The 14,642-nt window shown below is 41.3% G+C and overlaps 1 protein-coding gene across 1 annotated transcript; it reads left to right on the forward strand.

Moving 5' to 3' along the window:
- Positions 1–555: 555 nt before the first annotated feature.
- On the forward strand, positions 556–13,854 carry GPR143 (G protein-coupled receptor 143). Its single transcript, XM_010581586.1, has 8 exons — positions 556–860; positions 2,559–2,668; positions 5,616–5,710; positions 7,063–7,155; positions 7,657–7,766; positions 9,123–9,231; positions 11,762–11,879; positions 13,187–13,854. The coding sequence occupies exons 1-8, from the start codon at positions 617–619 to the stop codon at positions 13,484–13,486; spliced, it is 1,179 nt and encodes a 392-aa protein (XP_010579888.1). The 5' UTR covers positions 556–616; the 3' UTR covers positions 13,487–13,854.
- The last annotated feature ends 788 nt before the right edge of the window (positions 13,855–14,642 follow it).

Here is a 14,642-nt window from a genome sequence, read left to right on the forward strand (position 1 = left end):
TTCCTAAATGTAATCCCTTTCTCCAGTGATATGATATCGTGATTCTAATTTTAATTACAGAGACGGGTGGGTTGGATCACTGAAATTGAGATTTGGGTTGGGGTGTGGATTTATAGCCCGGCTCCTCCCTGTAAAGGTTGAGACTGCTTGTGTCTGGACTCATATTTTCAATTAATTTACGGTAATTAAAGGGTGCTGTGTGGGATGGTGCTAAAGAGAAACACAATTAAGATGTAATGCTTCTCCTTTGGTATCTGCATCCTTATTTATTTTAAATGGTCTTTAATGCTCTAATGAGTTTAAGTCTTCCTGTATCACATACTGTGCAAGCAGAAATATGTGAGTGAACTGTTGCCAATGGCTCGGAGCAAGCATGGGGCATGTTTCAGATTACATGGTGTTTTCTTGTTCAGATCTGATCTCCTTGCTAGGAGAGGCTGAGAAAGGCAGCTCTAGGGGATTTACTTCTAGCAGCAGCAGCAGCACATGATCCATCAATCGCGTGATTCTCTCCACCGAGGACTAATGGGGAGGGTGAAGAAAAAGTGAACGCTGCCTTGGGGAAGCAACAGCATTTTCTTCTGTTCGTGGGGCCCCTCCACCAGCTGGACGCTTCATGGCTTCTCCCAGGTTAGAAACCTACTGCTGCCCGAACCGGGATGCAGCTACCCAGCTAGTGATGAATTTCCAGCCTGAAGTCTTCTGTGGAGTTTGCATTGGCAGCGCCTCTGTCAGTCTGTTACTGACCATCCTGCAGCTCCTGCCGAAGAAGGGACAGAGCCCGCGGAAGATGCCCAAAGCCTCCTCCTCTTCCACCATCCTTCTCCTTATCTCCATTTGTGACATCCTTGGTGGCTTAGGTAAGCGCCAGCTTGATGTCCCTCACCTTTGCTGTAGCAGGCTCTGGTTGCGCTGAGGTACCGTAGCTAAATGAATCTGGTGAGTGGACAACAGAGATTTCTGAGGAAAACATGCTGTATGTATTCACAGGAAGATTTGGGCTAAGTGAGATCAGAAAGTGGTGGGCCTTTGGGGGGAGAAAGGTCTTGTTTAATAGTTATATTTTAGAAGTAAAAGCTTCTGACAAATCTACACCAAAATCTCTGCTTTCAAACAAATTAAAATCCACAGCAGTGGCTGGTTCTCAGAGTAAAGCATAAAAGCGGAGGCGAGGCAGCACATTTAAAACTAAAGCTGGCATCAAACACTCAGCTGATCTTTAGGACTACATTTGAAAAACACTTCCTATATGTCTTTAAATTCTCTCAGACCAAGTTTGCCGTCTTGTTCATGTGCCAGCCACTTCTCTGGGCACATCACATCGACAGCAAACGAGTTGGAATTGCAGCTGTACACAGATCATGCTGGACACAGGCTTTTGAAATGTGAGCAAAGCTCCTTATCAAGGACAACCTGCTGCCGGCCCCTGGCTGATAGGCTGGAGGAATATAACAGAGAATAAAACAAAACTCGTGAGTCAAAATGAAACTAATGTGTCTAAATCTGTCCTGTCACTCTATGGCATTTACTGCCAAATTAGGTATAAATTACCGTGACATATGCTATGAAAATACAGGATGGGTTTGTTTCTACAATAACATTTTTCCCCTCACATTAGATAACAGAGGTAGTGCTGTTTTGTAAGTCTCTCTCACTGCCTGGGGAAGGAGTGGGATTTCAGGTCTTTTCCCCTTTCATACCTAGCCAGGTTCTCTCATGGTACATGGTAAGTACCAATATTAAAACAAACGATAGAGGGGGAAATAAAGAAAGAGAGAGATGGAAAAAATGTGTGTGCATTCACCTGGAAAAGGTCCTTTCAGTCAGGTGAGGCCAGCAGTAAATAAAGTTATTTTTCTCCCTTTCTCTTTCACCAGCAAACTCAAACTATTTATCCATCATTGTCTTTGAATTAGAGTCACTTTGGTGGGTGCGAAACTGTTCTCTCTTGGTGGGAAACCTGGTGGTTTTGTTCTGCCATATGTTGGTGCTTTAATGCCTATTATTTCAAGCAAACCCAAAAAATCTCACTAACAAACTGTAAGTTCATTTAAAAAAATGTGTATTGTTCTCACCTAATTCCAAAGCCCTGCTTTGTTCAGTCCTGTGACAGAGAGGAAAAGAGCTGCTTGTAAAAATGAAGGCAGCGAAAAGTGGGAAATAACTTTTTTCTGCAATAAGGGATTATAGAGAAATTAACATTAGCTTATGAATAAATGCTGGTAAAGTTGTAAATAGTTAGTTACTGGTTTATGGCAATCTGTTAAACGCCACTTGATTAATTTTAGGAAGTGCGTGACAGTATCTGTAAGTAAGTGAGATTTTAATTTACATAACATTTCAAGTCCCAGCAGCTTCAGACTCTTGCGGCTACTTTCCCTGAGCGATTACACTGATGTTTAAATAGCACAGTTGTTCCTGCCGTGCTCCTCTGCAGCCGTAGCCTTCCTGTGGACGCACAAAATCTGGGCTGCGATGTGAAATATGTGGCCGGGGAGAAGCATGTGATTCAAATCACACCAGCAGCTTCAAAGCATTAAGACTTTTTTTTTCTTTAGGTATGATCTTCAGGTCAAGTGTATGGCTAGGCTTCCCAGGCTTCATAGCTAACATTTCTGTGGCGAACGGGACCGACGTGTGGCCTTCTGCCTTCTGCGTGGGGAGCGCGGTAGGTACAGAGATCGTCTCCCCTTCCTCCTGCTCCCGGTTGACTCCGTGCGGCGAGTCTGAAAGGCAAACCACTGTGTCCGAAAGGAAATTTGGCTGTGAGTCAGAGCCTGGATGTGATGTTTTCAGCCTCTGCCACAGCCCTGCAAGTGTGTTCGTGCCTCCCTCCGAAAGCCTGGCTCAGGGTGCTGGATGCTGCCCGGTGCGTGGGAGGACACGGGGCAGTGCAGGTCAGGCTGGTCCCAAGCGTTTCGTGGTACTCGCTCATCTCAGCAGTGCTGAGATGTGCAGAGGGCACACCTCTACTGAAGTCAGGGATATGGAGGCGTAAGGGTATAGGCATTCCCGAATGGGCTGTGAAACCGCCGGTTTGGTTTGTGCCGGCACAGCATCGCAAATGCCTCGGCGGCTCCATCGCACCGTGGCATGAGGGTATCTGCCCGCCTTCTCCAGCAGGAATTACAGCCTGCGTGGTGGCAGCGGGGACCGACTGAAACCGGCAACTCGGGTAGCTCAAATTAGCTTTTGTGGCAGGAGAGCGTGTGCTTTAGATGCAGAGGGACTGCGGGATAAATACAGCCAAAGGCGCAAAGCTGCTGGCAGAAGGTCTGTCCCTGCTATGCGGGATTACAGCTCAGATTGCTGCTTATATGGGCATTCAACCACTGCATCTGGCCAAGTCTAATTAAATACCTTCTGGATTAAAACACAAGAATAAGAAAGTGTAAATGCATTCCAAAAGTGCAGATTAAAACTCAAATATTACAAGCACAGTACTAAGACATATAATTTTAGTTTGCTGTACAAGAAAAAAGGCCACGTTTTTTACCAAAATGACAAATAAGACAGACCACCATTTTACCCAAATTCAATAGGAACATAGGGGGCCCAATGAATTCATACATGAGCAGTAACAATATTGGCTTTACAATTCAAAGTTTACAATATAGAAGAGAATATACTGCATGTAAACAGAATTATTCAGCTCCAGTAGTTTTAAAATAAAATGTGTGCTAAACTGAACTCACTGTACCTTATATGCCTATATAATGACAATTTCAGACATGACAGTGTTGTGCCATAGAAGCAAATACCAGTTGTACGCAGCTATCGATTCTCAGTTCCATCATACATGTTTAAGTTTTGCTTTTTAGATGCAAATGTTGATTTTTTTTCTTTGAGGAAGAGGAAACCAGCAACATCAATATCTTGTAGCAAGAATGTCCTATTCAAAAACCATGTTTCCCTATGTCTTAAATTTCACTTTCTGGCCCTTAACACAAAAAGTAGTATAAAAATACTGTGACAAAGATACTGTATGCAGACTGTTTGTTTTTCATTTGGATCTCAGGTTAGATGGTGAGCAGCATAGCGGTCTACCACAATTTTTATTTTCCCTTTCTTGGGCTCCGGCAAAGTGCTGTAATTTGAGTCACTCGCTAAACTTAGATTTAATTATATTGGAATGAAAAACGACCCTCCTTCCATTCACTTTCCCTAACATATTCTCATGTGAGTTAATAAAGTGTTTCTGATTCTATTTTCATTTTCTTTAGTACTATTGTTTTATTTTACTTAAGCACAAGCCAATACAAACTCCAAATAGCGAGGCCTTTAGGCATCTCCTTTGAATCACACCCTTTGGTTTGCAGAGGGGGTACCCTCTCAGGCACTGTAGCAAGATATGTCATTTTTCGGAAAAGTGAGACAGCATATGAAGATTTTGGTTTTAAGTGCATCTGATATATTATTTTTGGAGACAGTCTTGTCTTCATTGGATTTTCTGGGTGGAAGGACCCTGCAGTTTATTTTTGTATGTGTGTGTATGTATAGGAAATTGTGCATTTTTCAACTGCAGCAAATATGTAAAAGTGCAGATGAAGTTACATGCTGAGTGCTGTGAGTACAGCACATTAGAAGGAAGACTGGAATTTTATTTTCTGGCTCCTGTGCACTAGGAAAATGTCATGATGTTTGAATTAAATAATGAATAATTCGTGCCGCAAATGACTAGGGATAGGGTCTACACCCATGGTGAAAGGAAATATTTCCCAGCTTGATTTGCCTTTTGAAGGGAGGAATGGTAGACCTCTATTCACTGACGTTTGGCTCAGTAACAAGTATGTTGCTTTCCAGCTGTAAAATGATGCTACTATGGAGCTGTGATAAAGGATATTCAGATAAGAACTGAAAGAGGGCTCAGGGGGAAGGTAATCAGAATATTAAAATAGTTCCAGGCTATTACAAAGAGCCAGCTCCCATGGGGAAGAAATTTGGAATTTATGAACAGTGGCAAAGAAAGGTCACTTATGTAGGCTCATGGGAAAAATGCATGGGGTCAGCTCATGAACACTGTAGAATTTAACTTGACTTGAATCTGTTTCCTTTGGATTTTTATTGAAGAAATCTGTCAGAGAGTTCAGTAAGGATAATTTTTCCAGAAGGTGAGTGATATTTTTGTTAATGACCTTTTTTTCTTAATAATCATTCCCTGAATCGGGTTCTTGTGCATGGAGGAAACACCCGTCACATGCAGAACCCATGATGCATAGGCACACTGTGGTGATGACTGACCTCGTTATATTTTCATGCCTCAGCTACTGAGAAACTACTAAAATTCTAACCTAAATTTAAAACATCCTCACTATAAATTTCTTCGGGCTTCATTCACAACATTGAGGGTTAGGACTGGAGAGGTAAATAACAGGTTCTCTAAATGACAGAGTAAGCTGTGAAAGCAAATGCTGTACAATTTACCTATGACTTGACCCGTTGGCTACAGCAATGCTGTTCCTGTGATTTTTGAGTAAGATTTCATACTTCATAATCTCAGCTGGAAAATACACACATTTAAAGAACAAATCACCAGGCTAAAGGTTTGAGTCCCTCCCCTGTCCCCCGTGGTACTTGAGAAGCAGCTGTGATATTTGGCATTTTTTTCCCTGCAGATGTGGATCCAGCTATTATATAGCGCTGGCTTCTGGTGGTTGTTTTGCTATGCCGTTGATTCTTACTTGGTGGTAAGAAGATCAGCTGGACTGAGGTACCAGAGTTAAAGCTCTGAATCTGTTATTTTCCTTCCAACACTGTATCTCCATGTTTGTCTGCAGCTATCTAAGTGTGTAAGTGAAGGTTGTACAAATATCTGATCTTCATACGGTCACCAGGTAATGACATGGATAAGTGGTGTGCTAAGTGCTTAAATTGCCATGGCACTGCTCAGATATTGATTTGTTTATGTCCAACTGGAATTTAAATGTAACTGGATTTATTTAACCTTTGAAAAAAATAGGGAGCAGATTGGGCTCTATAAACTTTATTGCAGCAAGATAACTATTTTTGTCCCTACTCTTTACCTGAAATTGATTCTTGTGACAAAAAAAGTGTTATCCTGAAAATAAAGTGGGAGGGGGAAAGTGCTGAATTTCATATAGTTCATTCTCCAGGTATTTTTCTCAGATTGTCTATTTTATCCACTTCTCAGTGTTGTCATTATTATGCTTCTGATTACATTTGTAAACTTTTAAAGAACTATATGTATTTACTATACATTTTTTCTGCAATGCCTGTAACAGAAGAACCTAAAACCTTTGGAAAGTACCATGCTTTAATGCCAGACAGAAAATAAAAGGTGTTTCTAAGTTGGTTGTTAGAAAGGCAAAATGACCTTCAGTTGCTGTGCTATACGTGGAATTATGTGACTCTGTTTCCAGATGATACTGAGGAATCAGGTACTGGAGACATGGTTCGTCTGGTAGATGTTATCAAAACGGGTACTTCTGAGTTAACTTCAGCCTGCAGAGGATAAACCTCATTTTGTGAAGTCTCATAGTTCTAGTCTGAAACAACTGGGATCTACCTCCTTCCCCTATCCCTGTTAACCAAAAAAATCATGTGTATTTGGGCTTGATTCTAAGATCAAAGTAAACAATGGAAGACTTTCTACACACACAGGTCTGAATCTCCCTAAGATGGGAGCAGTATCCAACTCTGAAAGTTGAACATAATTCTCTGCAAATTACGGAAGGGTGGTTTATTTGACTGTTTGGCTCCATTCTTACATTTTAATCCCCTAATTTGGTCTCTGCAGGAGAAATGAAGGATGCAGGGGTTCCTTCTGGAAATCTGGGGATAGGGGAAATGCTTTCCACCCTACAGGTTAGAGGACACAGGACTTCTGTGTGCAAGCCTGAACAACCGCTTTGGCTCATCTTTTTTTCTGAAGGCCCCCCCGCCCCACCTGCTTTCCTTAGTTTAATGTACCACCAGTATTGTTTCTGCAGCGTTTAATGTCTGTAAAGCTCCGTTTCAGTGAGGCTCCTCTTTTTATGTTGCAATGTGGAAAGCGTAACATTCGGTATCTTTAATTACTGCTGTCCTGTTTGGTGCCTGCAGTACGATCGTGCTGTACCACATGATGACGTGGGGCCTCGCGGTGATGCTCTGCGTGGAGGGAATTGCACTGCTTTACTACCCTTCTCTCTCCAGGTAAGCAGGGCTCTGGGAACAGACTGCCAAATTGTACCACTCTCTGGTCGTTTGAATGTCTTTCGGTCAGCTTTAGAGACAGACATCCAAATGTTGGGGTTTTTTTGGTCTTTGACAAGCGTGTCCCACTGGGTCGGTGAGTATTCTAGAAATACCAGCCCAGCTTTCAGGGGACCCTGAAGAAATTTGCCAGGCAATACATGCACTTTGGCATGCAGCAGGGCTGTGATACAGCTTCTGCCATGAGCCACTGTTCTTCCACTCTTGGTTTTAGCTTTCTATTTGTTCCTTTAAATTTGAGAAAAAAATGCACAGACAGTGAAGGTTAAAAATCAACTTTGTGTCCTATGTGAACTGGTGCTGAAGATCTGTGAATTAAAAGTTTAGCATCTGTTAGCTTCATTCCTTTTATTTTTTTAAGTTGAAGATGACATAGATAGAATAGCCAGAACTGTCAGCTGTGGAAAAATAATGCGTAAGCTGTTAATGATTTCTTCTCAGCTGTGAAAATGGCTTGGAGCACGCAATCCCACATTACATCACAACCTATGCCCCACTCCTGCTAGTGCTGGTGGTCAACCCAATCCTGTTTAGGAGGACAGTATCAGCAGGTATGTTCCTAACGGCCAGCATCACTCAGTATGTGTGTGTGATTTAGCAACATAACAATACTGTAAAAAGTCATGCCTGCATATTCAGTGATGTGGGATAGCTCCTCATTAAATCGTAATGATACAGCAAAGGGTGGGAGGGACTTGCCTATTGAAATGAAGATACCATCTTGATGGGAGATTTGCCCTAGAGAGACGCTCTGACGGCATACTCAAGCTATGCAGATTGGCAAGGGTGTTTCTATGTTACTAAATTACTCTTGATTTGAAGTATCTGAGGCAGTGTGTAGTGGATGCTTAACTCTGCTGTAGTATTGGTACCAACCTGCACTCTGGAATGTAACTTATTCTGGTTTAAAGATAATGTTGGTGAGATCTGATAGTTGATAGTTGATTTAACTTCTTGGCGGCCCTGGGGAAAAAAAAAAAAAAAAAAAAAATCAGAATTTTGTCACTCCTGATTCTGAGATTATGAAACAAATGATAATTGTACAGAAGTCAGATGGGATCTTGAAGTTCCCATTTAATTTATTATCCAGTGCTTTGAAGAAATGAAACTTAAAAAAAGCCACAGATTCAATGCATTCTTTGCATGCAGTATGACCAGTGCTAGATGTTTGCAGTACCTGAATTCATACTTATCATCTACACATTGAATATATAATACCAGCTACAGAAGACCTTGTATTCTCAGTTCAGTCTTCATCCCATCTATCCTGCATCCCTCAATAATACTAATTTTCAAAAGAACAGTTGTCCCTTTAAAAAGTTGTTCATATAAAAAGTTGCTTTTTCGTATGGGAAAAGACACACTGTGTATATTTGTGTTTGTGCATATGTATATTCCTTGTGACATCTGAATAGCATGTGGCATAATAATGTCTATTTTGCTAATATTACACTGTCAAGTTTTAGAGGTGTAGCCAATGCTATATCAATTGACCAATGAAATATAATGTGCATAATAGCATAGAATGTATTCTATTTTAGTCTAAACATCACATAATAAATTTATCATTATATCACATGTTATACAGAAGTTGTAAGCACTACCTTTTGTTATAAAGCGAACTATGTTGACCATACTGTTTTCTATTTTCAGTGAGATTGACAGAAGAAAAACCAGCTAGTGGGATATCACTCATTTTAGGAATCCATAATGTGTACTTCTTTTCCTTTAGTACTAGGCTATATGTGAGATTCCGTGATGATGGTCTTTCCAGCTTCTGAAGTGCTGCTGGAGACAAATCCATCTGTTCCTTTGTTCCCTCTTTACAGACATCTCTCTTCTGGATCCTTGTGCCTATAACTAACAAGATACATGTATATTAATGAACATAATTATATACTTTCCAGTTGCCTCCTTACTAAAAGGGAGACAAGGGATTTACACAGAGAATGAAAGACGTCTGGGGACAGAGATCCAGATCCGCTTCTTCAAAATTATGCTGGTATTCATTATTTGGTAAGAGGTACATTATTTCGTTTTAAACTGCCTTTTTCCCAGCTGGAGAGGGTCAGGGACAAGAATAGAGTCTGATGGGTTGCTTCATTTGTTTGTCTTTATGCTTGGAAGGGAAGGTGTCTAAGGAAGAAGTAGCTCTAAACTAGTTCACAAAGTAGCTGAATCACTCATGTAGCATCACAGGGCTGCGAGGAAATGATAAAAAATGTTTAACCAACAGGAAGACAATAACTCCAAGAAACAATAGCAAAAAAAAAGGGTGGGCCAGACTAAAGCTGTCTGGAACAGCAGCTCCCCAGCACTGTGGGCTGATAGATGGCTTTCTGTACTCAAGATTTCTCAGAGTCTCTTGTCACCAAACACATCACTGAAAACCTACAATACATATGCTACTATGACTACCTTCATGGCCCTGACTATGGTTATAGAATGCAACCACCTCTGTGGTCTGTAGATCCCATGTGTGTGAAAAAAGCACGGATATCGACTGGAAATACAGGGTCATATGCCAGAAAAGAAATCTCCGTATGATTGTGTGTGAAATTTCCGATCATTTAATCTTCTTTTTTAAATATTCCATCTTCCTGCATGAAAATAGTACTTTGGGGGAGGACAGGAAGGAGTTAAGAGAGAGGGAACAAAGAAAGTGGGGAAGGAGGGACGCTAAACACCTCATCCCTAAATCCCTGCACCTTTGCTCCAGCAGCACCACCCAGTGTGAAAGATCCTGGCGTGGTTAACTGGAACTGGAGGTACTGGATGCACACACCAAAACTGAGCTGGAATAGGGCCTGCTTTTGGAGAAAATGTTTTTTTTTTTACTGCAATCTCACAATTATCACACAGCGATAAAGGCCCCAGAAGGAGTGGTGATCCACTCTGCAAGGGTCTGTGCAATGAGCTGGCAAGAAGCAGTCCCCGCTGTGAAGTGTTTACGACCTACGTGGGTAACACAAGCGACGGGGGGGAAGGAAATGGTCCTGGAGTAGTGAAATGGCTTGGCCAAACTTAACAGTCTCTACAGCTACTGACGTTTTGTATACACAGGTACATTAATGCATGTTACGTTGCTTTAAAAGGCTGAGAAGGGAGAAAGATTGCCTCCTTGTCTTCTGCCTGCTGTAAACCGGAGTGCTCTGGAGGGAAATGGTTGTCTTTTCTTGGGGAAGAACAGAGTCCGCTTGCCTGGGAGAGGGGTTTCTGGTGCGAAAGGTGGGGTAGCCGGCAGGGGAGGGGGTGAGACGGCAGGGAAGGACCCCGCAGCACGACCTCCTGGAAATTGCTGAAATAACGAGGAGCAGGGACTGAGCCAGGCTTCCAGGGCTGTGGAAACAAAGAGCCCAGAGGCACTGCAGAAGTGCGTTGCAACCTAAGGAGCGGTGGCCAGTTTCTGGTCGGGGAGCAAGCATGAAAGAAAGGACCGATTCCCCAAGGACACAGTGGGGACATCTGTTTATTTCCATGCTGTCTCATTCTAGGTTTTCCTATTAAATGAAATAATCACAGCTGTAGTTTTGCATTTTGTTCTCCTAATAAAACATAAGCTTTAGAGTATAAAAATTCTCTCAAAGGTCACTGTAGGGAAAGGCTGAGGCAGTCCCGTCTCAGAAGCTTAGGGAAGATTCCCTTCCATCCCAGAAGTCAAATATGAGCTGAATTTGTCGAAGACAGCAGGTTGGGGCAACACGGGGTAGAAGAGCTGCCTGCAGATATGGGAGGGGAGAGCAGGAGGATTTACACTGTGATAAAAATATAATTGCAGGAAGGACATGTATAAACCCATTTAGAAAGCATGACATGAATTCTGATAATTTCCTTTCTGAAGCTGCAGTAGAACTATAAAGAAACACTGGTCTGTCTGTTTAGAAGTCATTAGAAGTTACAGCCATTTGCTATAACCTTTATTTAGTGTAGAATATCCTCAGTCTCTTTCACAGGATGAGGCGTGATTATGCTCATCCTTCTTTGGAAACAGAAATTGCCTTTATTCCAAAACTTTGATGGCATTTTCAAGGGTTTTAAAGTCAACTTTTGTTTTGCTTTGTAGTTTTTTTATGGACATTTTGAAAGTCTGCTGTAATCTAACCCTGAAATTCTAATGCCAGCTGGAGTTTCTGCAGCCTTTTACAACATATATGCATGTATTTGGTCTCCTTACCTGTAAGCACTATCCTTTTAAGCCACAAGCAAAAGAAGTCAGCATGCATGATATTCCCATTATGGATCACAGTTGTGTATCATCTCAATTTTATCCTGCAGCTTACTGTTCTGCAGCAAGCTCAAATAATCAGATTCTTTTTTTTTGTTATATTGATTTCTTCGTCTAGGCCTGGGCTAGTAGGTAAGTGTCTGGTTTTTGATCATGATCTGAGAGACCTACTGGTCCCTTAAGATTGAGACTTAACGTAAAAAAAATATAAATCTCACTCTCCTTATTAGTGATCCTAATTTCTATAATTTAAAAGTAAAACATATTTTACATATACATGTATATGTATAACTGTTGTCTTCTTCTTTACTCCTGCAATAGCTGGTCATCCAATATCATCAATGAGAGCCTTTTGTTCTATCTCGAAATGCAGCCAGATATCAATGAAATACCCCTGAAAAACATCAGAAGTGCTGCACTGATCACATGGATTATAATGGTAGGTCAGCCATGACATTGCTGAGTCTTAGAAATCACTTTTATAAGACTGGTGGAACAGCACCAGTGTAGCGGGTGGTTTATGATTTTGGGGGATATAAACACTCTGAAAATGAAGGAAGAAAAGCAGAAAGAGAGAGGAGGGAGTGGTCACTGGGAGTGCTTTTCACTTTTAAACTTTGTGAAAAATGTACCAAAGGCCAACTTTTTCTCCCATTTACTGGAGTATGCATTCTCTCTGTGAGTGATTGCTACCCATTTTAAGATCTGGAACAGACCACTACACTGATTTCTAGTCTAACCTTGCTAACCTCTGCCATAAAGCAAGCTACAAAGTTTTAGCTCATGATTCCTGAAGTTTCCCCAATAAAATGGGCATTTTCTGGTAATTCTCTGTTTGTAACTAGGGTTTTCTTTATTATAAAGAATAATTGCATCTTACATCGTGACATTTGAATAATTATTTGGGGACAAATACATGAAAAATCTTGAAAGCAATGAACCAAAAAATAGCTGTAAGATGCTGGCCTCTTACTGTACCCTACCCTTTTTTATCCTATTGGAATATTTGAGGGAATATTGCAGGTTCCTTTTCCAAGAGAGTTTATTCTGGATCTGTTAAATACCTGTAAGGCCTAAGCACGCTTTGTGTAGTTAAGTCCTTGAGCAGTTTTGTATTGAAGGGCTAAGCGATGTAACGGATTTGCTACAACCTCCTCTGACAAGGAGCAAACACATTCCTGTGGCAGGGACCTTGCTCTTACTCACCTGGAGAGTGAATTTTTTTGGAAATCACTTGGGATTTTCTTTTTCAGTGTCTCTCCCCATTCTTCCATCCCACTTTGATGGACATTTTCACTGCCTCAGGAATCTGCAGCAATTCAAGACAGCTCAATTCCTGCTATTTTAAAAAACTCGTGTGTGCTAGTGTCTACTCTCCTATATTTGACTTGGCTTCTAGTGAAAAATATAGTATTTTCTTTTGTGAATAAAAAAGTTTAGACCTTGTGGGGAAAGTTAAAAACACACCAGGGAGTTGACCAGCTAAAATCCATGCTAGAAAACCTTTTGGTGCTTACTGTTCACTGGGATGGCCTCAGCATATTGGAACAACAGGTCGTGGTGTTTCACTCCGACTTGTTTGTGTCTGCAATGGGAAAAACCACACATTTTTATTTGCATGCAAATAGCATATTTTAAAGACAGCAATCGTTCAGTGAAAGGGAAGTTGTTAATGCATGCAAAGTGTTTTGCTGGAGTTGAAAATGGAGCTGCTGGTGTAACTCCTGTTGTGCTTCTCTTTCCTAGGGGGTTCTTAATCCGATGCAAGGCTTCCTCTTCACGTTAGCTTTCTATGGCTGGACGGGATGGAGAGTGGACCTGAAATGGCGAAAAAGAGAAATACCCTGGGAATCAATGTCCTCATCAACTGTGGGTGAAAATGCCTATCCCTCACCAGTGAACTACCAAAGCAACATCCACGATTCAAAGAAGATATCGACAACTGACAGCCAGCAGACCGATGAGGCTATAAGCATGTTGTCTGAAGGTAACACTAGTGGTGATGACCGGTTAACCAGGAGCTCTCCCATCTACCAGGGCTGGTAGTTTATAGGCACAGAGCTGGAGCCCGCTTCACACGTTGTCAATAAAACCACGTCACTGTGTGAACTGTTGTGTACTCTGGAATTAGGTTTGTGCCCAATGGCTTGACGGCATATCCTATAACTTGTGTGTGTGTGAGAGAGAGAGCGTGTGAGACAGATATTATGGTTTATGTCTTCATTTACTTTATAGGAGATGCGTTAACAGGTATAAAGGCCTGATCCTTTTTCAGCAGGAGTATATCTCTGCGAAGATCTCTGTTACTTATGATTTGTTTTCATCCATTTTGTTTTAATCTCTCTTGTAACCCCCAGATGGTAGAAGAGTCTTTTGTTTAAATAAATGGACTATTAATATGTTGGGTTTTTAAATGTATTGCCTTGCTTGCCTTGCTAGCATAAAATTCCTCATCCAGAATTACAGCTGAAGGATTTCTGAGACATCATTTCCAGCCTTGACACTCTGGTAAAACATTAGTGACAGCAAACTGACATAAGCACAAATATTTCCTGTTTGTGTAGAATTTCACTAACATAGTCTTCTTTTAGCTTGTTTATATGAATTTTCAGTTTGGTTTTATCTAGGGAGCTGAAAGGCTTTTTTAAAAAAAAAAATCAAGCCCAGCCTAGGCTCCATAAACACTTCAGAACAATGGTTCCAGTTCATTCTTGGTTCAAGCAAAAATAACCCTTCAAACTATTTTTTAGTATGGATTAAGTTTGATCCTTACATGTACTTGTCTAACAGGATTATGACTGTTAGGGGCAGGCGCATTAAGAGCTAACATTTGCAAAAGACACCTAGGTGATCTGAGTGCTCATCAAAAACCAGAATAAGTACAATCAATAGTCCTTTCTGTGAGGCGTGCTCTGTTTTATGTCTTCATCTGAACAAAAAGATATTAAATCCATTCTCCTTATCTTCTCAGATACATACCTCTTTTGGTGCAGTGCCCTAAGTACCTATATCCAAACAATTCCCCGGATTGGTTGAAAGTTAAGAAAAAATGATGACCGTATCTACCCCAGGCTTTTAACTTCGTATCAAAAGTAGAAGTAGTACGATTTAAGTCTGGTTGTGCTGGAAACTATTTACGATAAAGTTTGACCGATGGCGTGGTGGAAGCCCCTTGAGCCCAGGCAAGCTCCCCCCCTGCCCC

This window comes from Haliaeetus leucocephalus, unplaced genomic scaffold, assembly GCF_000737465.1.
Source record: "Haliaeetus leucocephalus isolate CR32 unplaced genomic scaffold, Haliaeetus_leucocephalus-4.0 Scaffold795, whole genome shotgun sequence".
NCBI classification, from domain to species: Eukaryota; Metazoa; Chordata; class Aves; order Accipitriformes; family Accipitridae; genus Haliaeetus; species Haliaeetus leucocephalus.